The sequence below is a fragment of the Epargyreus clarus genome, unplaced genomic scaffold (assembly GCF_041222505.1).
Source record: "Epargyreus clarus isolate Ecla_fem2 unplaced genomic scaffold, WU_Ecla_fem_2.2 ptg000027l, whole genome shotgun sequence".
In the NCBI taxonomy this organism is placed as follows: domain Eukaryota; kingdom Metazoa; phylum Arthropoda; class Insecta; order Lepidoptera; family Hesperiidae; genus Epargyreus; species Epargyreus clarus.
Genome location: NW_027332234.1, coordinates 1,624,165 through 1,651,280, shown reverse-complemented (window position 1 = coordinate 1,651,280; position 27,116 = coordinate 1,624,165). Strand labels below are relative to the sequence as shown.

Here is a 27,116-nt window from a genome sequence, read left to right as displayed (position 1 = left end):
AAAAATAGATAGTGGCCGATTCTCAGACGTACTGAATATGAATATAAAATTTGGTGAAAATCGTTGAAACCGTTTCGGAGGAGTACGGTAACTTAAATGAAAATTTTATATAAAAGATATATTATATAATGTATGTGTAATCTCCTCTTAATTTCCTTTATTTTGTCATCCTACTACTACTAACGGTAGGTTTGGTGAACTTTTTTTGTGAAACTATTTCGTGAAACTATTTTTACTATTTCGTGAAAAGATCCACCATTTCCGGTCTATAAAATATATAACTTCAGTAATTCAAAGTTTGGGTCATTATTTTACCTCGTTAGAGGTAGCATTTCATTATTTTTATCCAACTTTCTGATACAAAATTTCATAGTGTTTGCTTCAAAATTGACGGTTGTTCAAATGTACTTTTAACCCTTATTTTACCCTCTACGGGGTTGATTTTTCGGATGGGGATAAATAAGTGCGTCCTTGTTCCTATCCAGAAAGCCAAATGCAAAATTTTATAGTAGTTGCTTCAAAATTAAAGGATTTCAAAAAAACTGTTTTCCCCTATTTTACCCTCTTAAGGGTAGAATTTCCAAAAGGCCTTTCTTAGTACTTATTCACGCTATATAGAGAACCTATGTGCAAAATTTCAGAACTGTAAGGTCCTTAGTTTAGGGTGTACGTTGATTTCTGAAAAATGAAAAAGTCATTTAGTTAGTCAGTCAGTCAGTCACCTTGCTGTTTTATATATATACAAATATGTTTTTATAATCTCCGTTTAATTTCTTTTCATTTGATACCCTACTTGATAGGTTCGGTTAACTTTTTTTTTACTTGTGTTACTATTTCGCGCCAAAAATCCGCCATTTTGTTTTTTTTTTACTAAAACCTCTCTAAGGACACTCGGGTCATTGAGACAAATATAATGACACCTTAACTGTTGAAATTCATCCAGCCGTTTGTTAGATCGGATCAAATAAAGAAAGACAAACATACAAGATACGCGCGAAAAACATAACCCTTCCTTGGCAGTCGGGTAAAAACAAGAGTTTATGTTATGTTGATACAGATCCGTGGTCGAATTATAGATATAGAAGAAGAATAGATTTGACATTTGCCTCATATTCATCACAAAAATGTAATAATAGTCTGTGCTTTAACTTTCACTTATATTTAAATTCAGTATTGCCACTTAGTACACTTGTTTTGGAAAAGATTGAAATATTTTTATATTCTAAAATACTTACATAAAATTGTGTGTTCACATCTGACGGATTATCACCATAAAATATTTAGGGATTTTAACTCGATGAATGAATGTTCTAAGCCAAGTTAATTTAAAAATGTAACGTGCTTAGACTGGCTCAGTAAAATAGTCCCTATGTATAATGGGTATGATATGATAATATGTAATTCATAGATAGGGATGTCGCAGGATATCGATATCGCGGATCGTAAAAATACGATGTTTTGAAGCGATGACAACAGTAGGTGTCTTAGACTTATTATACTTTTTATTGAGATGCAAAGCTCTTGGCGAATAAATTCAGAGAGACTATTTTAATAAACGTTTACTACTTCTTAATATTTGAATAACAAAACAAGAACTTTTGCATTTTTTGCACTTTTGTACTTATTGCGATTGTTCTTTAGTGAACGAAATCAGCTGTGATTTTAAATGAAAATTGGTAACACGTGCATGATTAGCAAATATGTATAGTATTTTGTCGGCAAAAACCATAGTGCGGCCATAGCTTAAAGTAATGCCTACATCGATGACGCAACTTGCGTTGACGCAAGTGAAACGTAACAATGCAATAATATTTGTACGTAACTATTTTAGTAGAATAGTCAGTACTTAATATGGCAACATTATTATTTTGTGAGTGAACGCAAAAAGAGCTTGCCGATATTTCATCCATCTCCCTCGTAAATTCTGGACATAGGCCGATTGACAACAAAAAGCAGTATTCGTTTGAGCATTGTTGTTTTACATGTATCGTTGTGAAGTGTTGTGAACTGAGAGCCTGTATTCGTGATTTACACGGTGGAGGAAAAAATATGAAGAGGCGAAATGCCGAATCAGGAAAGATGCGGCGCCCTCTAAAGCGCACAAAAATCACCGAGGGAATGTACGGAAAGTGAGTGGAGAAGTATTTTCTGGTTTAAATAATCGTACTTGCAGTTATATTATATAGGAAGTATGTGAGATAAGTGTAGGTTTGGAAGGAAATAGTTACTAAGTGCAAGGGGTACGATTATGTGTGGGTAGAGTATACCATCTGGCGCTTCGAACTCTCGTACATGGGAGTTGGGACGAAAAAAAGCAAAAAGAAACTCGTTTCACACGTGTGTGCGGCTCCGCCTGCTGTCGGGATGTGCCGCACACTCATATTTAGATGTTTTGTTGTCACCACATAACACTCATAATTGAGATGTTTATATTGACAATGGAACTGTATTGCAGCTCATCTGCATACAAAATTACATTCAAATAAGTTCCACTGTTTATATATAAATAAAAAGCAATGATAAATGTTTTATTATTTTAATTGAAACAAGTTATTTTTTGTAAATGCCACCTGTTGGGTGATTCCAGGCTTATCACTTGTACAGTTTTTTAATTGGATTTAATATATTGTTTCCTAATATATTACCATCATAAAATTGGCTGCTGTAAGTGGATTTCATGAATAAGAAAGAAATATACAAACATGTACAAGTGATTTTTTTATGTTACTATTTGCATCAAGCTTTGATAACATATTTTGTTTACCTCATAGAAATCATTGTAAGCCTTTTTTACTTAAAAATACATTAGCAGTACACCACAATTCATAGAGTTTAAAGCCCTATTGAAGCTGAAGAATTTTGGGATTTTGTTCACAAATTGCATCATTTCATTGGTTCTATTAAATTAATATAAAATATGATATTTTGTTTAGTTTAAGATATTACTACTACTACTAACTACTACTTAATTTATAAATGTCCATATTATGAAATAATGTAAAAAGTAAGTAGATAAGACATTATCATAAGATCAAGGGTATGATGTAGAAATGTTGTAAAATTTATCAATCCACCCACTAGATAACATTGTTGTTGTAATTCTTTTATGTAATAGATTACACTGAATTTATGTTAGTTATCATAATCAATAAAAATGTTAAGTAATAATGTGACACAACTTTTTGTGAAATTATGAAACTTTATTGACAGACTAGGGTCCCGCTTGGGTGACAAAATCATATTTTTCTATACATCTTGACCCACTTTTCCCATCTTTATGCAAAGTATCTGTGGATGTATTGGCAAGAATCTGAAATTCTTATTAGAGGTAAGGTAAAAAAAATACATACATTTTGCTGACATAACCATCACACAAACTCCCCAAGCTCCAATGTGATCAAAAATAAATAAATCAAAGACTACTTGTTTCTCTTATAATAATAATAATAAATAACCCTAAGATGGGGAGGAAAGATTGCTTCTAATTGTGCAATACTTTTAATTTATAACATCGAATCAAAATTGTGATCTATATGTTATGGCAGATTCTTGTTTGTATGTTAATTGAATCTCATAAATATGAGGCATTATGTAAATGTGCTTGCCAGTGAGCTAATAAAGTCCACCCATACCTTAAGCGCATCAAAAGGAGAGCTCTCCAGGACTAGTCCTTTCTTAAGAATTACCTCCCAGGGTATACTTATAAATGGGTGCGCCACTGGGCGTGAACCATGCATGCCTACTAGAAACCACATAACCTCCAGCTAAATGCCTTGAGAGGCAGATTGCAGGCAAATAGAGTTAAATATATATATATATATATATATATATATTTAAGTCAAATATAGAATTTTAAATATAAGAGCTAACATATACATCAACAAAGGTTATATCATGACCGATTTAATGACTTTTTTCCTTAATCATAAATGTTTATAATGGATTTCCTTATGTAATGTATTAATAGCTCCAATTAACTCATCATTATTGAAATTAAAAATGATGAGACATGGGAATATTACTAGAACAATTAATATATCATCTACTTGTTATTCAATGTCTATGATTTATTTTGTATCTGATAAAAAAGTTCCGTAAATCTGATCTCATGTATGTCGTTATTTTTAAGGACTTATTTGTAATATTTTATGTAAGTGGGCTTTCACATTAAAATTTTTCTAAAATCATTCATTGTCCTATCAAATATCAATGAAATCAAAATACTTAGCATTCACTGAGGATTTTCCTTCCTCTAACTATGAGTGTTTTGTCATTATCACGTGGATCACGTGGACGTCTGTGGATCTAGTTGGCAACAGTAGGTCTATATCTTGTAGGAAGAATCTTTAGTCTTGTCCACCAGATATACATAGGAAGGGAGGGAATGGTGCAATGTGGGAGCAGCACTACATAGTTTTCTATTTTATAGGTCTGTTGAATCCATAGATGAACAACTTGACATGGAGATTACTGCCCATTTCCTGAATTTGTTCCATCAGTTCTCTTTTCTTAGTGATCGGCTACAGGTAGAACTCTTTTTTTATATAAAGTTGGTTGCAGAAGTCCACGGGCAGCAGTGTCTGCTTACAATCAGATGGACTGCATTCTCGTTTGTTTCGATCATAAAGACGTCACACCACATAACTATATAATAAGTCGATTAATATTTATAATATGAAAAAAATTGCAATAATTTCAGTTCTATACTGTACCTGAAGTTCGTGATGATCTGGGCGACGGTCGTGATGGCCGACTACATGCTGGAGTTCCGTTTCGAGTTCCTCTGGCCCTTTTGGATGATGCTCAGATCTGTGTATGACTCCTTCAAATATCAGGGACTTGTAAGTTATGTTTGAATTTATGCCATTTGAGATATTCATTATTATTAGTGTTTATTTATTTTTCATATTATTTTATTATGTAGAAAATAGTCTCCGGTTAGTCATAATGGTAGGGGACAATTTTGCAAAGATGATAAATGATAAATATTTCGATCAACACCACACAGCTAATAATATTATTAGCTGTATATTTAATATTATTAAACATTGTTTGTTCTTGCGTGTATTAAAATTAAATTATCCTTTAACCGGGAATGCAATTAATAATCCATTCATTCATTCATCAAATGAATGTTTATAAAAATGTAGTGTGCATACAAGCACAATAGTTCTATAGTGTTATAATAAATATTACGTAGAATGTGCCTTAGCAGTAGAGGCTACCAGGTAGATTAATGAGCTTATTAGGGCTATAAGGCTTTTTAAAGTATTGTAACAAATATTTTTTTGTTCACAGGCGTTCTCAGTATTCTTCATCTGTATAGCGCTGACGTCTGACATGATATGTTTCTTCTTTATACCACTACAATATATATTCTTCGCAGCAAGTACCTATGTGTGGGTACAATATGTGTGGTTCACATGTAAGTGTAATTTCTTTCTTTTAAGTCATAAATAATAATGCTTTCTATATTAGAACTCATATAATACATAAGGGTTCACTCTGTGGATTCACTGTTTGAGGGTCCTGTGGATTGTACATACAAACACCCAAACCAAGATAAGATATGTATGTTTACATGTTTTTTGGCCGAGAATCAAACCCAATAACCTATGTGTATCTGGCCGATGTAGTGATCGCTGCGTCACAAGGGTAGTTTTAACAACTAGAGAATCATTGTAGGAACAATTACAATTACATACACAGTATACACTTACATAAAAGGTTTATTGGATATGTTGCATGCTTTCAGTACTTAAGTTGTTTGTTTCAATCTACCTTCACTATACTCATCAGTCATCATATTTTAATATCTTATATGACGTGATAAGCAAATGTGACTCACGTATACCTAAATGCATTTTCACTGATAACGGTACTGAGCTTCGTAAGTTCTCACAGTTCTAATTTGCTGACGCTTTTACCACGAACGTGGAATAAGAAGTGATAGTGTCCTCTTTCATACTCCGATTATGATATTTTATGCACACTTCACTAGGATCATGTAACTAGTTATAGATATATTTAATCGCTAGTGCTCGCATCCTCTGTCTAACAAGTATTATGAATTTTTGATGCTAGAACATTGCAAATTTTGGGTTTATAAATTAGCCGTATTTTCTAAAAACCCTTTATATTCTCGTTAAAGAGCCAACAAAGTGTTTAGCATTTATCATTACATATTACCATACAGACCGACTTACAACTAGTCGAAATTATAATTAATCACACTCTTCTATCAGACACATATATTTTTAAAATTTTTAGCAGTAATAGAAATAGTAACTTCTGTACCTGATGAAAAACTGTTTTATAAAACCACCCATAAAATACTTGAAATTTTTAATAGATAACATCTATGTCGTGTGAAAATAGATGGTAATAAACGACGTAGCTAGGAGTTGTGTTTGCCAAACCACTAGCGTTGGAGGAATGTTGTATAGGCAATTAAGATGATACGATCGACAGGATTTTCATTTATTCATCAGATTGATTGCCCAAAAATGTGTTTTACTGGTAGAAAATGCGAAAATGGAAATGGGTAGGCGTTAAGTGCGCCCTTTGTAATCCATAGGCGTATAAACAGAACAAATAGAAGTATTTATTATATAAACAAAACTTATAAAAGGAAATGTATGTGTGTTGTACAGTTGCAGACAAAGGTATATGCCTGCCAACGGTGGCGCTATGCTGCCTGGTGGTGTACGCGGAGGGCGCGCTGCGGGGGGCCCGCGGCGGCCCGCTGGAGCTGTGGCGGCCGCTCGCCGCGCACTGCGTCGGCTACCCGGCGCTCTCGCTCGGCTTCGGGGTCAAGGTGGGTGTGGGCGGGGCGCTGTGTGCCTGGTGGTGTACATGAGGGTGCACTGCGGGGGGTCCGCGGCGGCCCGCTCGGCGGCGCTGTGCTGCCTTATGATCTATTTGACGATCCGGGGTGTCCTATGAGTAAACTAAAACCGTGAAATGTTCCCACATACTCTTCAATAACGGATTAACGGGAATTAAGTAACTTCAGCTTCATCTCGTAAAACAATACGTTTCAACAACTCATCAGTTGTTAGGCATAGATCTTTATTGAATTGTTTTCCGTCCATCCAATTAGAAAGCAAAAGGTGCAAGTGGCTTACAGACAGCTTATGTTTAATGATGTTTATAAAATTAGAAACACCTTACTGTACACTGGTTTCAGACAGTCTTATTGAACAACTATCACATAAGAGCAAGCGACTTAAACTTTATGTACAACTTAATTGTATTTTATTTTCTAGGCGTATGTAGGTCGGAGGTTGCGACTGCGTCGGCAGCGGCAGGTCCGCGCCGAGAACGAGTTCTACTTCCAGCTAATGCGCGACGCGCTGCCCGAGAGCGCGGTAGTCGATCAGGTACGTTTAAACACAATATTTATCCAATTTGTAGGTAATGTAATGTAGATTTATTTCGTTGAGGGTAGTGGTTCATTTGATTTTTTCTGCAAAAAAAATCCCCAAATTAACGCCTGAATTTTTTTGTATATTTCATGAAGAGGTTTTAATAATGACGAACATTAAAACTTTGTGATCTTAGAATTTACACATGCTTTGTAACAAACATACATGGTGACAAAACATAGATTCGTGGGAGTAATAAAATTTAGTTTAATAAATTTTGTATTTTTTTTTTTATATGGAAAATAATTTTAGTACAGTAGACATCACTACAAGCGGAAAACCTCTTTTTTCGAATTTTTTTCGAAAAAAATTTAGGCCATATATTTTATACGACATTAATTCTATTACAATTTTTAAACGTTTAACGCTTACTTAAGCGATCTATACATAAAGTTACATTCCACATTTTTTATTGATGGTTTATAGTATACGCCCAAATTTCTTGTATCTACATCACACCTAAGAAACGACTACAGTATATCACTTGTTTCCAGAATCAAAGTAAAGAAGAGCGCGTCGGCAATGGTTCAGCGGAGAGCTGCGCGGGCGGCGCGGCGGACGCGCGGCACATGAACGGCTCACTGCGGCGCCGCTGCGTGCGCGTGGAGCCGGACGGGCTGTGTGTTGAGCATGCGCAGTTGCACGTTAAGGTTGGTATTATTGCAAGGTTTAGAAGTAATAAACTAGAGCGCGTCGGCAAAGGGTCGGTGGAGAGCTGCGCGGGCGGTGCGGCGGACGCGCGGCACATGAACGGCTCGCTGCAGCGCCGCTGCTTGCGCGCAGAGTCGGACGGGCTGTGTGTTGAGCATGCGCAGTTGCACGTTAAGGTTAGTCTTGGTTGGTTATTTTTAGAAGTAGTACTTCTCTTGTTGCTTTCGGGAAAGTATAATTTTTAGTATTTGTCGAGGTAGCGTGCAATGACGTAACGCATAATTTATTTACTAAAACTAAGAGGCAATTATTTCTGGCGGCATGACAAGCACAAACGTTGAAAGATAGAATGATGCTAAAATTGTAATATAAAAGATATTGTTAATTATAACGAATTAATATTGAGATGCTCCAAATTGAAACTACAATAATAGGTACTATGTCAATAAACGTGTAAGTGTTCTCTGGCAAACGCGATGCATAATTTTCATAAATTTATAACGACATTTTTTTCAATTTCAGTTAGAAAAACTAGAAAAGCACCTAGCACAGCAGACCCTCAGCCGGGAGAGGGACAAGCTGGTTGCTGCGTTCGCGGCGGACAAGGCGGCGCAGGCGGCCGCCAACGCGAGTGCGAACACGAGCGCGAACACGAGTGCGAACACGAGCGCGAATACGAGCGCGCACGCGTTCAGCAACGGCGCGGCGAGCGGCGCGGGCGCCGACGAGCACGACGCCAGGCACGACCAAAGTAGTAAAGGTGTGCTGATGATTTTGTATTGCCTATTACAGTTTCATGAATATATTCGTTTGTCATATGAATTAACGAATTTCGGTATCATTTCCATTTACGAGCTGATCCCCACGGTTTATTGTTTTATTATTCGGATATTTATTGTTTTGTTTTCCAAAGAAACCTTTTTTTATTAAATAAAAATAGCCCAAGTTTATAAACGCCCAAGCTTATAATATTAGCTAACTGTCAATGGAATTCCTGGCAATATTTGGTCCAGAAGTTAAAGAGATTAGCCGGAACAGTCAGACAGACAGACATACAAAAATAATAATTGTTTTTCGATTATAATAACATACACTTAAATTTTATTTATTTCTATAAATTTTCATGTGAACTTAATATGAAATAATTTTTTGTGTGTTTGTTATTTTGTTATAGGTAGTGCAAAATCGTCAAGGTGTGAAAAGAAAGAGGCTATTAGTATAAGGGAAGAGAAAAGAAAACATAAAAACAAAGATAAAGATAAGGAAAGAGATAGCATTGATAGTCATAGTCATAAGAGTACAGAACATAGTGAGTATAAATGAATAATATTTCTTTTAACTTTTTATGGTTAAAAACATTTTCAGATAGAAAATTAAAAATATTTAAGTTATTTTTTTTTCCAAATTCAAGTTTTTTAGTATATCTACATTTGAAGAAATAACTTGCAAGAATTAGCATAGATCGTTAATAAAATATATATGGATACTTATTGAAATGATTCTTTTGATGATTCCAGTAAAAGAACAAATATTAAAAGAAAAAGAAGTAGAAAGTACAAAAGAAAGTGTGAGGAATCACAAAGAGAACAGTAATCACAAAGAGAAGGAGAGGGAGCGGGAGAGGGAAAGAGAAAGAGAACGAGAACAGGTACATATAAAACTTTCTATAGCATTGCTAATAACGGGTAGAGAAGCAGACAATTCTCTGAGAACAGTTGAGAGGCTTCATCATAGGAAATAAAAAATGGTTGGTTGTATGCAGTAACTTACTAACTGACATTATAGCTATCATACATATAATGTGTGTGCACATACATGCACAGATATGTTCGGCGAATTGCTACTCTTTGTTAACTGGTTTCTTTAAAATAACTTCAGGTTTTTATGTCTACATAGTTTCGCAAGGGTGGTGAATTTGTAACCTTCACTTCTACTTTTATGTAACGTGTCTATCAAAATTAAACGAACTAAAGATTTGTAGACCGGATCAATCGGTAGGCCGGTAGGCTGTATGCTGAATGCAAATATTATGTATTAATAACTTTATAAATACTATGCTCGTGTATGCTTTTACAAATAAATAAATTCATTCAATCATTCGTTTTTGCTAAATTATTGCTTCTTTCTTCCAAGATCGTCGTCAAACTTTGATATGATAAATAGGATCAATAATAATATGATTGATTTTCAACCAGCGTTCAGCACGCGAGTGCAGCGAGGAGCTGAAGCGCGTGAAAGCGGAGCTGGCCGCGGCGAAGAGCAGCGAGGCGGAGGCGAAGCGCGCGCTCGCGGCCGCCGCGGCGGCGGAGCGCCAGCGCCGCGCCGACCACACGCAGCTGCGCCAGGCGCACGCCGCGCTGCAACACAAGTACGTACTGCTGTGTGACGTCACTACGTTAACCGACGGTAAATATGTTACGCACGCGAATGCAGCGAAATGTAGCGAAGCGGAGGCGAAGCGCGCGCTCGCGGCGCTGCAACGCAAGTACGTACTGTTTATATGTGACGTGGTTACGGTAAATGTTTTAACCAACGATCAGCACGTGAATGCACCGAAGTGTAGCGAAGCGGAGGCGAAGCGCGCGCCGACCACGCGCAGCTGCGGCAGGGGACGCCGCGCTTCAACACAAGTACGTACTGCTGATTTGTGATGTCACTACGGTAAGTATTTTAACCAACGAATAGCACGCGAATGCACCGAAGAGCAGCGAGGCTGAGGCGAACCGCCTCCTCGCGGCGCTGCAATACAAGTACGTACTTTTTTATAATATAGGAGTAGCAGACGAGCATGCAGTCCACCTGATGGTAAGTGGCTACTGCCGCCCATGGACATCTGTAATCAATCCCAGATACTATAAGATTTTTGGCTGAGGTTCAACAGTTTTGACAATTGAAATTGTCACTGCCATCTGTTTTCGTGTTTGGAAAATATTAAAAGATGTAGTTTTTAGATCATTTACGAATGAAACGATATTCCCCGCACTTTTTCTTCGATTTCGTGTTTGTGCACTACTTAACTGCGCTTGTAGGCATGGTTCCGCGTAAATTATGACACCATGACAGCCATTAAACGGCTGACAGAATTGTCAGCCGTTTAAGCCGTTTTAATGGCTTCCATCAATTACAAGGCGTTGATATCTATACTTATCTATGGCAGTAACTATAACAGAGTAATGTCCGCAGAGTGTCGACGTGGCGCACGGGCGAGCGCGCGGCGCTGGAGCGGCGGCTGAGCGAGGAGCGGCGCGCGCGCACCGCCGCCGAGCAGCAGCTGCGCACCGCCAGGAACGCCAACAAGACGCCCAGGTAACGCACTACGACTCTTATTGTACACCATTTTATCATTCATATTGTTGTTTTGTTAGTTCATATTGTTGTTGTATTTAGGTTTGAGAGGTATTGTAGTTTTATTGTAAGGGTACCTGTACCTATGTTTGACTTATAAAAGTTAATTGAAAACCTCAATATTAATATAATAAACTGTATGTTTTGGCGGCTTGTTTATGTTTATTTATTTGTGTTTTGTGTTATATAAAAAATCTAATTATTTACACTTAAGATACTTTACTTTGTCGAAAAATAATCTGTAATTTAAAAATAATGTTGATGTTTATTATGTTCAGTATTTATTTAAACGTTAAGTTTCTAAATGAATTAGTGACAAAATATAATTACATTTCCTTTTAATTTTGTAGGAAAGTATTGTGAAGAAATTACATTTGATGACTATGAAATTTTAAATTGTACAAATTTTACCTACTTACGGCTTTATTAACTATTGCTTTGATAAAGTCTTCATTATTAGAAGAGCAGATCTCTTGGTCTAAAAGTCAAGGTTGTAATTAAATTCTATCCACAGTGGTGAATGCGAGAGCGAGCAGTGCACGACGCGGGCTCGCGCGGCGGAGGCGGAGGCGGGCGCGCTGCGCCGCGAGCTGCAGCGCGCCCGCGAGCGCGCCGCGCAGCTGCAGCGCGACCTGCAGCACGCCACTGAACAGGTGCGTATGCTGCGGTGGGGTGTTGATGATGGAAAGCCTTGAGGAAATGTTTAAATATAATGAAAAAGAGACAGATTAAAATTAAATTATAGGACATTTGTGTTGTTTTGTTAGTATCAAATAATACTTAAGTAAATTAATTTTATTAGAGTATCATTCATTGAATCATTCATTAATTGAAGTACAGTACAGTATGCACCTATTTTTGCTCTATAGTATTAAGCTGTAACTAAACGACTAAAGAGCTAAATGTTGAAACATTTTTTTTGCATTTTCAAAAAAATGTTCCCAATTCTTCTAAAACCTTTTAGAAGTGAGTTAAAATTATTTGTACTCAACTTCAAATCTGTTTGTCTCAGGTTGATTAATCAATATATGGGTGTTAAAATTACGCAATATATATTTAACAAACAACATGTAGTGTTAATAAATTGAAAAAATAAATGTATTAAAATATGTTTAATATTTTGTCGTAAGAGGAAGCAGGGATGAACAATCTTAACTTACTTAAACTTAAGGTGATGAACATGACGTCGACATCAGAAGACCTCCCTTTTGTGCGTCTGAGTCTCCACGCAGACAGTATAGAGACATGCCCTTATCGTTGCAGGTGCGAGCACTAGAAACCCGGCAAGAGGAGGCAGCGGCGGCGGCCGCAGCGTCTCTGCCCGCGGCGAGCAGCGCGGCGGGCGGCGGGCGGCTGGCGGGAGCGTTACAGGCGCTGCAGGAGCGCGCCGCGCACCTCGAGCGCTCGCTGTCCGCCGAGACGCGCGTCAAGCTCGACCTGCTCTCCGCGCTCGGCGACGCCAAGCGACACATGCAGATACAGGAAGGTGAGTCGAGCGTGTTGGGACACCGCGTGGGACGAGGGAAAACGACGGTGCCGGCGGCTGCAGCGTCTCCCCCAATAGTGGGGGGCTGGCGAGCTAGCAGCAGGGGATCAACGTATACATATAAAGAAATATACAAATACAGGAATGTCGATCTAAGGACAAACATACAAACAAAGTCATTAGAAATCCACGGCTGACGACATGTGTTTTTGCCTTAAGTTGTTGCGAAACGAAGGCCAAATTCGGCTTGATTGTGAAAGAAACATGTAGCTTAGCGCTGCTATATGTATATGGGTTGGAAGTATGTATTCTTTCTTTCTTTCTTTCTTTCTTTCTATTCGTGCGTACATAGTTACGTACACGTACGTGCACGCTTCTGTATGTGAGTGTTTGCCCGTATGTTATTAGCTAAGTGATTTTATTAAAAGAATTCTTAAGCAGGTAGATACCTACCTGCTTAAGAACCGTCACACAGTTTTCCTTTTTGACGAAAATACTGTTTTAACAAGTTGTAATTATTTTTAATACCCAGATAATGTTTAAAAGTAATCAGATGTATAAGTCCTGGGTCTCCCGATTAAGTGACTGAGTGTCAACAGCTGACTATCTCCTAAATGATATATGAAAATCACAAATATAATCATTTGTGTACACAGTATTAATGAAAAAATGTACACTATTAATTTTCAGGTCTAATAACCCGACAAGAGAAAGAACTCGAAGAGCTAAAAGCGCAAATGCTAGCGGTGATGCCGACAGAGTTCATGGCGCCCGCCGCGGGCGCAGTGTCGAAGCTCCGGCTGTCGGACGGCTCCCCGCTCGACCCCAACGCCTCCGTCTACACGCCCAAGCAGCTCTGCTCCGACGCGTGAACACCCCGCTCTACCCCGGGAACTGCGGCGTTAGGGCCTGGCGTAAACACACCCCGCTCTACCCCGGGAAGTGTGGTGTTAGGCCTGGCGTGAACACACCCCGCTCTACCCCTGGAAGTGTGGTGTTAGGCCTGGCGTAAACACACCCCGCTCTACGCTGGGAACTGCGGTGTTAGAGCCTGTGATCACTGGTATGTCACACTAAGAGCGTTTGTCCACAGCCGCCGTCACCGGACCATCACCGAGAACGAGCCGAACGAATTTACTATAGCCGCGTGTCCACAGCACGTTTGACATGTCATATTAAAGTGGGCCCGAAATAATCTCGTTCTCGGTGACGGTACGGTGACGGCGGCAGTGGACAAACGCCCTAAGGGATGTTTGAACGAATGGAATTGTAAATTAACAGTATGGAATGGATCTGGAATTAGGATGTGAGCTAAAGCGTACCGTATGTTTTTGTACATCATTTCAAATAGGAAGTACTATATTTGGCTGTATTTTTAGTCAAATCTATGTTCATACTGCTAATTTACAGTTCCATTCGCACTAATATATCCTGTTGTGACGTACCGGCAGTGAGCACAGGCCCTTTAGATGCCTTTCAATCAATTTGCTAAGCTATTAAGAAATGTATACGTGTCAAATCCTCTAATAGGATTGCTTGATTTTAATTGAAATTTCGTTATAAGATAAGCAATTTTATTGGTGGATTTGATACATTTATAGCTTAGCTACCTCGCACATCTCTGGTGGTAAGGCACTAAGACTCCGTCTATATTTGCAGGCATTAAACGAATCAGAGATGTAACATGGTAGACAAAAAATATTTTCCTATACTATATATTAACGTATTTATATCTATTGTAACACCGCCTCGCAGATACAAGCTGTCTTTCAATAATATTGTATGGAAAAATATTATTTTGTCTGCTACGGTCCGTGTCTGGCACGTTCAATGTCTGTAATAAATGACACGTACTTAACACGTATTAATTTTCTTAGGTAAGACCTTGTTTAGCGCCGTTGTCATTGGAAACTCAGTGAAACTAAAATAAGAAACTCGTGCATCAGTACTGTGGTTAGTACCATATAGTAATAAACTCAATACTGGCAGACTTAGAACAAATTATGATCTGAGTATCACTGGCCATTTCTAATGTACGTAAACAAATACTTGGCAAAATTGTTTTATTTTATTAATGACAATTATGAGTGTCTGTAAGGCTGCTCGACCATTGGCTACAATCGCGTAAGCTGAACATTCGTTCAATCCGCTGACACTCAAGCGTCAAATATGTTGTTTGAGCGACCGACAACCTTAAGCAACTTTAACTAGGGAAGAGTAGCTAATGGGCGGTTAGCCTAATGGTACGTGAACAAGTACGTGTCATTCGCAGTCGCCACTAGCGCCGCTCGGTCCCGGCGGCCGCATCGCGCATACTGGTTTTTGTATGGGCTTTTCACTGATCTCAATTGTTTCTTTATTATTATTATTACATTTTTTGTGTTTTTTTTCTACTTCGTTCTTTCGCGTCCCCGTTTGTTACTTAAAACGTCCATACAAACATCGGTACGACGGAACCCAAATAGAAGTACGAATGTGTTAGTTTTGTAACCGCGTATACGACGCGACGAGATAGATATCAGAGCGTTTATTTTTTCATCGATGAAACATTTGGATTAACCTTGTGGTACCTTTTATTGTATTGGAGTGGCGGTTGATAAAATTATTGCATTTCCGTTCATTGTTGTGATCGTTACAAGTTACGTGCGACAGTTTTGGTTTCCAATTGAATGGATTGATGTAAAAACGTTATTGTATCGTCAACTTTGTGACTAACATTTATTAAAAAGTCACGAGTTTTTTATCGTCTAGTTTTTTGGGGATTTCGATAATTCTATCAACGTGTCCCACGGAAAGTCCTTCCATCCGCGTACGTCTCTGCTGCAATGAAACGCGTGTTCTTTTAAATTTTATGTGATAAATGTACAAATCGAGATCTGAATTGAGTCTCCTGTCTTGTATTAAATTGTAGTTCTATTGACTTTAGTCGAAATTTTCGCGTTTTGCGCGCGGCGTCCGGTCGGCCAACCATACACGATTCTGTGATATAGGGCTGCCATCCGCCCCGGGTTCTTTAGATTTGTCCTACTTTATAAATGATTCAAAAAAAAATTAAAAAAGTGCTCGTGTTCTTTTCAGTGCCAGAACAAAATTTGGTTAATTTAATGACCAGTAATAAATAAGATAATTATACTTAAACATTAATTCCTAAACTGCATTTAAGCCCAATTCGGTATATGACAACATAGATGCGCAAAAGATTGGAACGATCTTTAACCCGGGGTATCTGTATTTTTTGTGGGGTAATTTACGCGATGACAGCCCTACGGTGACTTTATTATATTTCGCGGGGTTTCAAATCAAAGATGGCAGGATCGTAAGACGATCGTGGATAGTATGGAGACGTTATTAAGGACACGAAACCGTCAATTTAACGTCCTGATATTTGAGAAAGGATAGATTAAGTATCGTGTGTACATTCTATTTCAAGATACAAGCTTTAAATTTTGAAAAACTGATGGTAATGGGATGTTTTATAGCAATATTTTTAAATTACCGCATAGAATCGTGCATGCGATCTCGAGGCGAACCGGCGACGCCGTGCAGTTCTTGTTGAGATTTAAAAAAATTGATAAAAAAATTGCGGACACGCAACTTGACAGTTGTAAAAGCCATGACAGTTGTGTTTGAAGTGTTGACTGATTCTTCCGGTGGGCGGCAGTGTTAAGTTATGTAGTGAACGCACCAACCAGCATACTTTGTTCTAGGTTCAGTGTCGGGTAGAGCAAGTGGAACGGTCGTTCTAGGCGTCATGTGGGGTGTTAAAAAGCTAAATGCAAATAACATCTAATTAAAAAGTAAGAGTCAATACTTTTATGCTGACGCTTTTGGCTAGTGGCGCCGTCTTTGGGAACAAACCGCAAAAAGATAAAAAAATGCGCTAAAAAATAACTTCGTTCCATTACTGGCAGATTAATCGGAGGACGCAGGGGCGGTCCGCTCTGGACCTTTGGTCCAGAGGGCAATTACCCTTGTAGACATTTGTAAAAGCTTGAAAAATTTAATCACTTTCTTATACTAAGGGCCTCATACAACTTTCCGCCTCGGGTCTCATTCAACATTTACACCAAGACCTCCGACGAGCTTAGTCCGCCCCCCTCTACCCTGACCACGGGTTATGGCCATCGCTAGCCAAGCTAGCTAGCTAGCTAGTGATCGCATTACGTCATCCACACACTTATTTCGTAAACGTATAAAAGCGTTATTCGCATATGAAGTGCAAAGTTATGGTGGTTGGTGCGTACACGTTCAGTGCTCGCAACTCTATGTGTATTAAAAAAATAATTTGTTATCTACTTTGTATATTGTGGTTTGAACGCATAATATTTACAGTAAGTATATTTTTACATATCTAGTTTTAAGCGTAATTTGGCGATGCGTGTTGGCATTATTATGTTGTTGTTAGTGTAGTTATCGGTTGGAAAGTACTACGCAGATGTGAATAGAGTTGCGAGCATTATTAGGACGAGGTTTTGGATATTTTCTCAAATAGTGTTTACTTTTCGCATTTATTTTTATTATGTTATTTTGAACTATAATAGATGTCAGATTTCACCAAAATTTATACGGCGGTGGTGTCGCTATAATGAAATAAATTATTATGCAGCGTTTTTTTACATTCAATATATTTTCCGAAATGTACAGGGTGGTATAGTATATTAAATAAAAATGCGACAAGTAAACATAGTATTTTTCTGTCAGTTTTCATTGTACGTATTTATTGGAACTATGAACAAGGTGAATATTTGTTCGAGTCCTCTCTATTAATTATATGACTGCAAAATATATAAATATTGAGAATATGAGTTGCAGTTTCACAGAGTAATTTTCATCGGAAGTTTAAGCAGCAATAAAACACTCAAATGTATTTTTCGGTTTCGAGTGAGGATTTTTAACACTGATGTCATAATTGAAGATAAGAAAACTGCAATATGTATTCAGTTTCCGTGTGTCGACACCACGTTTATGTATTCTTGTGATGGCAGGCGCTTATAAATGTTCATGTAATAACGTGCAAGCTAATATTATTTATATATATTTTCAGATTTCAAGTAAATATACAACAATATTGTTAAAATGTGTGTGAAAAATTCGCCTGGATTTTTGTAAGTAATTATAGACACATAAGAATTTTAAAAGTTAACACAGTTTTCTGAGACTTTGCAATCTTTTAGTTATGCGTTGTTACATACATGAACACTATGGTATTTTTATGTTTTAAATTGAGATTCTTTGCTTTATAACCCCTGCTTACGTTAATTCAAAGGTCTCTTGCATTTAATAGTACAATAAATACATATATTTTTGTGTTAAAACATTATCTTAGTCTGATCGAAGAATGAGAACACGAGATTGTGAATTTGTATTTAATTATTGTTAAAATGTTGAACACTGAAGCTCTAAATTGGCCTGTATAAATTTAATTTAAAACTTATTTCATCTTAAAATTAAAATCTGAGGCTTATATTATCGCTATTGTTACAGACAAAATAACCAAATAGATATCTAAAGCAACACACTTTCAGGTATCAAGTCTATCGAATAGGTGAGAAATGCAGACCTAAGATAATTTTGTTGTGTTCCTTATATAGGATGACTGGCGTGTCAGCTCGTAATATAAGGTATACAGTATGCAGTCGTGCGTTCTCAGCGTACCACTTTACACCGGACCACTTTAGGAGTCTTATTTGGTTTCTTTGTTTATGGTTATGTATTTACGTTGTTGAATATATCCAACAATATGATCAGCTGTGTTAAAGCGTTAATATAAGTTTCAAGAGGTGAGATCACTATTTGGTACTTGTAAAACATCCTGTGTTGAACTCTGTTCAATTGGTCCTCGTTGAAGAGTTAGTCTACCTATTGCATTTCTATCGAATGGATATCAGTTCATCAGAAATAATCTTCAAATACCCTCATGATGACTCGACAGTTGATCTATAAGTTTAGGGATTTCCTACAGATTTTTTTGACAACCCACCTAGTCAAAGGGCCACCAATTTTCTTACCGCGGCATTTAGTAGCATTTTATAATGTGGTTTAATAACTACACAATATTATATAAGATACCAGTTTGCATAATAAACCAAGTCAAAGATACGATCAACTGTAGGGTTAGTCAACATCTTACGGTACCAGTAGTGTATCTCATCGATTCTGGGGATTTTCTTATATATAAGTGTTTGTTGTACGGAAATTGTTTTTTTTTGTCAAACTGGTTCTAATTGAATTGGCTGCATACGTGAGTTCTAGAATATGCATAGCTTCTGCTCAACCACGACATTTGGTCATATTTTGTCAACAAACGCAACTTGCTTTTTACAAAAATGTTATGTTGATAACATTTTGTGGTAAAGCCGGAGTTGGACAACACAGACTGGCCAAAAATATGTACGCACATTGGATTTAATGTCAGATTGTCAATTTATGTATTATTTTTGAGATTGTGACACTGCTTGTCGTCTACTCTAGTCGTATTCAGGGTCGGCTTACACGGTCGGTCGCGCGTTATTTTTCACTAGTGTTTGGCGGGCGATCACGCGTGTAAACCCACTTTAAATATTATTTAAACCTAAGTTTTTAGACGTTTAGTTTTTTTTTTAACATCGGAATGCGCACTGCCTTCGAAGTCAGACTTCCATTGTTTATTTTTTATTTGGTTATATTAAAAACGCTGGTTATGTTTATATAACACCAAGTACTTAATCTAGCTTTAGATTTGGATGTGATTTACCCACTGAGAGACTTTTTTTGGATATGAAAATGTCAGCAGCATAGACACAATGTATATTTTTTCATGAACATATTACTTGGATACGAAACACGAGCGCGAATTGTAGGAACGATTGGTACAAGTGGATCGATCTGAATTTTCACTTGTGAAATGTAAGCGATAATGTTTGTTTGTATTATAAACGGATGCTGTAACAGCAATAAAAAATCAGACTTGCAATTTTTCTCTTTTATTTCCTCTACTGACGTAAAATTATATAATAACATTCATAACTATACATATATACATGATATGTGGCAACCTGGCAACACTAAATACATATTAATGTACAAATAATGGTTCTGTTACCTGGTACCTTTAGTGCTGAAAATGTGTTAATGACTTCAATGTAATGGGCATGATGACAGTATTAAAAAATCGAAGAATAAATGATTTATTTAAAAACAATATGTTGAAAGCATTCTCAAAAATAGCCCAGTTTTAATAAAAACTTTAGGATTCATTATATTTTCAATAAAATAAGATTATAAAATAATGCAGTCGGCCATCTTGTCTAAAACGCTAATCTGGGCGAAATGACGTAATTTTTTTGGCGTGTCCGTATTGCTTGAACTTTTCTATGGGATATCGAAGCGTGACGTCACTTGCGGACGCCATGACACCCATGAGCGTTTTGGCGCTTAATTCAAAATTTGTTTTAAAAATGCTAATATTTCCGTTAATACTGAATTTATTGCCGAAATAATATGATTTTTGGAATCAGTAGACATGTACCTACATTATAGAAGGGGACTTCAAAATTTGTCATCATGACCATTGAAGACATTAACACATTTTGTCTGATGTCATAATTACGTTTGGATATAGATGTCCTGGAGTCATACCAATACCGTGATCAGACAGTGATCCTTATCAGATGAACTGGTATTGGTTTGCAATATCTATAACTTAAAAAAATATTAACATCTCTTCATAATACTGATTTACACCGAATGGCTGTGGAATTTCCAGCACAGTCAAACTGGTTTGCTTGAAATATAATTAAAACTAATTAAAACCGTTTTGCATTAACTAATGGTTTGAATAGATGGTATCAACCCTACAATATTGCCAGTAACATTAAGGGTGGGTTGCATCGAAAGCCCGGTTAAAGTTTGCGTTAAAGTTAAATATAACAATAATTTTGATGGTAGCGATGGAATGTTAGAATTCTGTGTTACATCAATTTACTTGTCATTAAAGTCATTTGTGTCGCTGTTACCGCAATTTTTATTCGAAATTGATAGATATGGAAGTTGACAAATACAGTAACTTTAACCAATCGAAATCAAGCGGTTAAAGTTAAGTATAAGTTATGACTTAATTTCAACTTCAACTTTAATGGTGCAACTAATTATTTTTTAACCATGCATTTGACCGTTGGTTAGCCTTCTGTAAATGTTAAAGTTACATGATGCAACCCACCCTAAGATACTCAACATTTTATAAAAATTAATTTCGTCTACAGCACTATTACCTACTTACACTATTTAAGACATTTTTTTGTTTATTCTACTATAGTGCCCATTTGCACTGCAATCAAGGATGATGATGATAATGATAATGCAGCCACATGAAGAATTTTATACCCAATGCACATTGACTTTCAACATTTAGATTTCAGTCTAGTCATACTAAACTTATATCACTTCTATCGGATATGTTAAAAACATTTAAACTATTAAGTAACTAATTAATTATTTACATATTATGATTAAAGTAATATATTACATGTTTATTGTATTTAAACATATAATGTACTTATTCTAAATTGACATAATGTGTGCAATATGAGACATAAAAACTATCCTTCTATTAAGTTTATTTAATACTAAGACTACTTTGTTGAATCTATAAAATTGACTACACTCCTACTTAATGTTGGTAATAAATAAATCAAACTTGATCCAAATGAAATGGCGGTAAAAATTTTCATTTTCATAAGTTTCCATTCAGATACATATAAAATCATATAATGAAATAATATATTTCATGTGGAAATGTAAGTCCCATTTTTTGGAATTTTATACAAAAATAATTTATTAAATTACGCTATTTTACAACCATTACTCTTACACACACTATTATTTCCAACTGCTAACATCAAATGCATTCCTACATAGAAATTGTAATTAATGCACTATTTTAAAATTGATATGTGATTATTTCTAAAAACGTTTGCTTTAATGTTTGCGTGTTAGGTCTGTGATCCTGGCTTCGCTCACCAGGCTTTGTATATCAAGTTGTAGTTTCAATGCTTTCTGCAAATCCATTTGCCGTAACTGTGATGCTATATACTTGCCATATATATCGAATTCATCCTCCTTAGCATCTACACTGGAATCCATACTACCCCTGAATGTCTGGTCTGATTGGTCGGTGCTGGGACTTCTACGCTTCATTTTTTTCCGTTTCATTTTGTATGTGTTGTGTGCGTCTTCAATTTTCACTTGTGTTTCACTCGGCTCCGACTTTAAAATAAAACCATAGTCTTCATCAGCTTGTGATACAAATGGGTCTCCATCTGTTTCTTCATTCACATTTTCCATGCCCTCAGTTACCCATATCTTTTCAGATGGGTCTTCTTGTTGGTCTTCTTCCTGAAAAAGGTTGTGGATTAAAATTACTGCTGATAACAGGTAAATATGTACTGATCGGCTTCTCTTAATTAAAAACTTTCTTTTAAATGATAAGTGCTGATAGAAAACAATCACCATCAATTTACATTTATAATATTTGAAGTGTTGACCTATGTTTGGTCAAGTGAAGTATAACTTGGAAACCAAGTTATGAAGTACAAGACTTGTACAATGGAGATTGGGTACTACATGGATGAAGACAGACAGTGCATCTCTACATTAATGATTGTATAGAGATAAATAATGCTTCCTGAGCATTATCCTGATGCATTATCTTACCTGAGCTGTATGATCTTTCAAATTCTCCATCAGTAATACTTAGTGCAACAAAAAAATCATTTTTTTATAATATAGGAGTGCATAAGAGTACCTGCGGTCGGCCACAGATGTGCAGCTACCCTTAAAGAATTACTACACCCTTGAAAGTAAAATTCAGCAGCGATTAACGCTCCCATTTTAGGCAGGAATAGGCGTGGCGGTGGTGCCGCCGGAGTCGAACCACAGACTTCTATCACCTTCAAAATAATGTATATTTCTGTAAACCTACCTCATATTGCGGATCTTCAATTCGCTTTCTAGTGGTGTTTTTGAAGCATTTGTGCCATAATGCGAACCATTTAATCGTGGGCTTGTAAGCGCAGTCTGGAGCGGAGCGATGTATTATTTTCGTCAATTCTTGCGTGTAAGTTGACTTAAGGTTCTTTATTTTCACTTTCAATTCGGATTCAGAAAGGAATATGCCTGTAACATTTCTAAACTCTGATATCAGTGTTCGATATGCCTGTATTCTCTTTTCTCTGAACTTGTAACCCGGATGACCGGAATTCCATAAGTGCTCGTGACTTAAATATAATTTTACAAATTTATACGTCTCGTCTTCACTCCACCTCATGGCTACAACAGGTAGGAGCTCAGTATAGCGTTTCAAATATAATGTTTTGTTTGTTAATTAACATTTACACATTATTATTATAGACATACATGACATGACAGTTGACATATACTATAGATAAGCAATAGGCATCGTTTTCAAGATTCAGATTGACGAGTTAGGGATGTGTATTCTATTACTCGATTTTTTAATCGAATGCCAAAGGTACAAGACTGATTCGATTCGAAAATATACCTATTTTGGTAAAAAATCGTAGTTTTTCTATTAATGGTCTCTTTTTTATTTATAGACTGTAAACTTTCCACGTATTTCCTACAGAAAGATGAAAAACATTTTTATCACAGGATTATTCATAGAGCAGCAAATGAAACAAATCGAATGAAATAATCTAAAATTTTCAATGGACCGCAGACTACATATAATTGAATCGTCCTGAGCTAGAATCTTACTAGATCGGTCCAAGATCTTTTGACAATCTGTCGGTATAAACTGTGAATGTCCACTTATCAAATTCGCGGTTCGTTTAGTCTAAACTTTAGACGGTCATTTATTGTGTAATCTTACATAATTTAAACACTAAACAGAAAATCAAATTAAAATTTTGAAGTAATAAAATTAAAAGCTGTGTAGTTTTTACATAGTTATTTTTCTTATTTACCTTCCTATTTTCTCGATGGTAAATTTACTTTGCGCCACAAGCCGCATATTATGAGAGATAGAAGTTGATGATGTTATTTTAAGTTGGAAGTAAAATCCCGAAACATACTAACTCTTTTATTGCACAAAACAAAATTAAATTAGAATATGGTTCTCTGAGCACTAGTCCACAATGTCCGAGATCCTAGCTTCACTAACTAGAGTGTGTATATGTAGTTGCAGCTTTAAAGCCTTTTGCAAGTCCATTTTCCGAAGCTGTGCAGCTATGAACTTCCCATAAATATCAAACTCATCTTCGTTGATTGTGTCTGAATCTGTCAAATAATTTTGTACAGGTATTCTATGTTTAAATTTTTTCTTTTTTATTTTCTTATACGATGTTAACTGCCTTTCCTTTTTCATTTGAGAGATGGTTTCTTCAGGACGAGATGAGTCGTCGTAATCATCATCGGTGTGTGCAGTCAAAGGGCCAGAGTTTAATTCATCTTCATTATCATTGTGAGATTCCTGGTCAACCCATATTTGACATGAAGAATCTACTTCAGGTGTCTTTTGTGACTGAAAAATATAAGAGTAAACATGAATAACCATAATATTAAGAAATCAGCAGGGAATTATCTTATATATATATTTTTTTTAATATTATAAGTTTATCAACAACAGTTAGAATTGGAATTCCAAGTTATGTTAACCACTGGTATGTCGCTGTCCCTGAGGGCTATCTGGAATATCTCTTACTACACCCTTTAAACTAGACTACAGCAATATTACAGAACTGTTTTAAGGTTGAAATAGGTGGGGGTGGTCCTCTGGAGTTGAACCACAAAAGGCTTTTTTTTTTAAGAGTAGTCATATGTAACTTTTGCAATAAACATACATATATGTAAACCTACAATCCAATCGCAATAGAGATAAATTTGTGTTAGTGATAATTATTAAACATTTAAGACATGTTTGATGTAATAGAATAACTCACAGAATTAAAAGCCGAATGTCGATTAGTTGGTATGTGTTTAAGGCAGCGGTCCATTTCATGAAACCAAACCAAAGAGGGCTCATAAATATAATCGGGACTTGATTTCTGAAGGATCTTGTGTACTTGTTGAACGTACGTCGTCCTCAAATTCTTAATTTTCATTTTCACTTCAGGTATACTCATGGACTTCATTGTACACGATTTGAATTCGGAACAGATGTCGGAGTAGGCCGTGTCTCGTTTATATTTTAGCTTGTAGCCGGGGTTCGACGGATTCCACAAACACTCGTGCTTTAGATAAATCTTCACAAATTTTAAAGTAACTGCCTCGCTCCATTTCATTGCTGCTTTACATTCACTTTCGGTAACTTTCAACATTTTTTGCCATTTTTTAAATATTTCACATTGAAGGTTTTCTTAACTTTAGAAACGTGGTTGAATTATCGCGCTTTAAGAGACGTGCGAAAGCAATTGTTATTACTTTATTTATTTAAGTAATAAAGAAAGTATAATTCTATTTCTTTCCTTATTTGCTATAAATAAACAATTTCAATAACTCAATAATCTATCCGTAAATGACAGATGACTTTGACTGCAATGACATTAAATTGACGTACAAGTAGGGTTGCCGATGCTCGTTTCCTTAATTCTCCAGGCCAAACTCGCCAAATTCAGGGAGAAAAAAATCCAAATGTACATGGAGGGCACACGTACATATGGTTTGCAATAAAATTAATAAATTTGCTTATGCTTTAAGGCGCTTGTCTAAAATCACTAATGTAAAAACAGCATTGATTGCTTACCATGGCTATGTGGCCTCTATTTTAAAATATGGCATTATACTATGGGGTAACTCTGTAGATGTTAATCAAGCATTTATTGGACAAAAACAATGTGTTCGCGCTATTTACAACGTATCAAGTCTAACCAGTTGTAAACCATTGTTTAAAGAGCTAAAAATATTGCCATTGCCTTGTGTATACATACTTGAAATGTGTAGTTTTGTGCATTATCACAGCTATCTATTTATTACAAAAGGAGAAGACAACTGTGATTATAGGGGAAGATTTCACGATAAATTAGTGTTGCCTCTAGCAAAGACCGTGAAATTTAATAAAAACGCTTATCCTATGGCTATAAAAATTTATAATAAGTTACCCATAGAGTTTAAAGAGAAATCCAAGACAACTTTTAAAAAAGCACTGAAAGCATGGCTTATAGAAAAATGCTTTTACCATGTAAATGAATATTATATATATATAATCCTGTAAGGAATGACCGCCGTTCTCCATGATGCCGTCTAGGAGCGACTTTGTTGTCTATGGCGGGTTTTCTCCTCTCCCCCCCGAGGCAAAGGGAAAAATATGAGATGCCATAGATTCAAGATGGCGGCCGATTTAAAATTTTTAACTTTTTCATTTATTGACTTTATGCTGATGTTTGTTTCTTTTTCGAATAATATTTAGGTGGGCGTTACGTTGAAATTGGAAAAAAATGAAAAACCAAGATGGCCGCCGAGATATTTGAGTTTGAAATTTTTCAATTTTCGAGGTGTTTTTGGGAGGTCGTATCTCTTGGGATTTTTAATATTTTGTTGCCATTTTTTAAAATTTTCTCGGATATATCCTCAATTTTGCCAAATCGGATTTATTTTTTTTTTCAACAAGATGGCGGGTCGTCTGTTAGGCGATTTGTAAAATGTATGAAAAAAACAGATTTTTTGAAGTGAAATATTCGGAGGTTGGCAACGTTTGAGCGATTTTCTTTGTTTGGGGCGGTCGTGGGGCTTGGCCCGAAGTGTTGCCAGGTTTGAGTTTTTTTCTCCCCACTCTTACAATTTTTCAAACTTTTCATTCAAAAATATGAAAAGTAGAAGGAGAAATATTTTTGATGAAAATTTTTCACAGGAATATTTTTTTTGGCTGTCGTAATGACATTTGACCATTTTCGTCGATGTCGACTGGCAACACTGGCCGCAGGAATTTTTTTTCAGTTTTACGAAAAATCGACTTCATCGACCTGAAGGAGTGGTGGGGGGTGGGTTTGATGTATGAGTGGAATTTTTTGTTTGCCTCCGTGTCTATGGGAAAAATCTGAAACTTTCAAAATTCAAGATGGCGGCCGAGCTGGATTGGGCAACTTTTTTTTTTATTTTGCACCTATCCAAGATCGGTATCGTTTCCGGCTAATTTGAGGGCGACTGATACGATGAAATTAGAAAAAGTTGAAAAAACAAGATGGCCGCCGAGATACTTGAGTTTGAAAATTTTC

General features: G+C 36.4%; 2 protein-coding genes across 2 annotated transcripts; one reads left to right on the top strand and one right to left on the bottom strand.

The window, feature by feature from the left end:
* The first annotated feature begins 1,786 nt into the window (after positions 1–1,786).
* On the top strand, positions 1,787–19,861 carry LOC140753943 (macoilin). Its single transcript, XM_073088795.1, has 14 exons — positions 1,787–2,129; positions 4,700–4,841; positions 5,299–5,425; positions 6,654–6,817; positions 7,269–7,382; positions 7,922–8,077; positions 8,601–8,838; positions 9,253–9,387; positions 9,596–9,726; positions 10,274–10,446; positions 11,262–11,384; positions 11,938–12,076; positions 12,687–12,909; positions 13,600–19,861. The coding sequence occupies exons 1-14, from the start codon at positions 2,050–2,052 to the stop codon at positions 13,779–13,781; spliced, it is 2,127 nt and encodes a 708-aa protein (XP_072944896.1). The 5' UTR covers positions 1,787–2,049; the 3' UTR covers positions 13,782–19,861.
* LOC140754074 (uncharacterized) lies at positions 18,125–25,448 on the bottom strand. Its single transcript, XM_073088986.1, has 5 exons — positions 24,846–25,448; positions 24,033–24,427; positions 23,662–23,701; positions 22,868–23,266; positions 18,125–22,281 (listed from the first exon to the last, which is right to left on the bottom strand). The coding sequence occupies exons 1-5, from the start codon at positions 25,221–25,223 to the stop codon at positions 21,865–21,867; spliced, it is 1,629 nt and encodes a 542-aa protein (XP_072945087.1). The 5' UTR covers positions 25,224–25,448; the 3' UTR covers positions 18,125–21,864.
* Between the last annotated feature and the right edge of the window lie 1,668 nt (positions 25,449–27,116).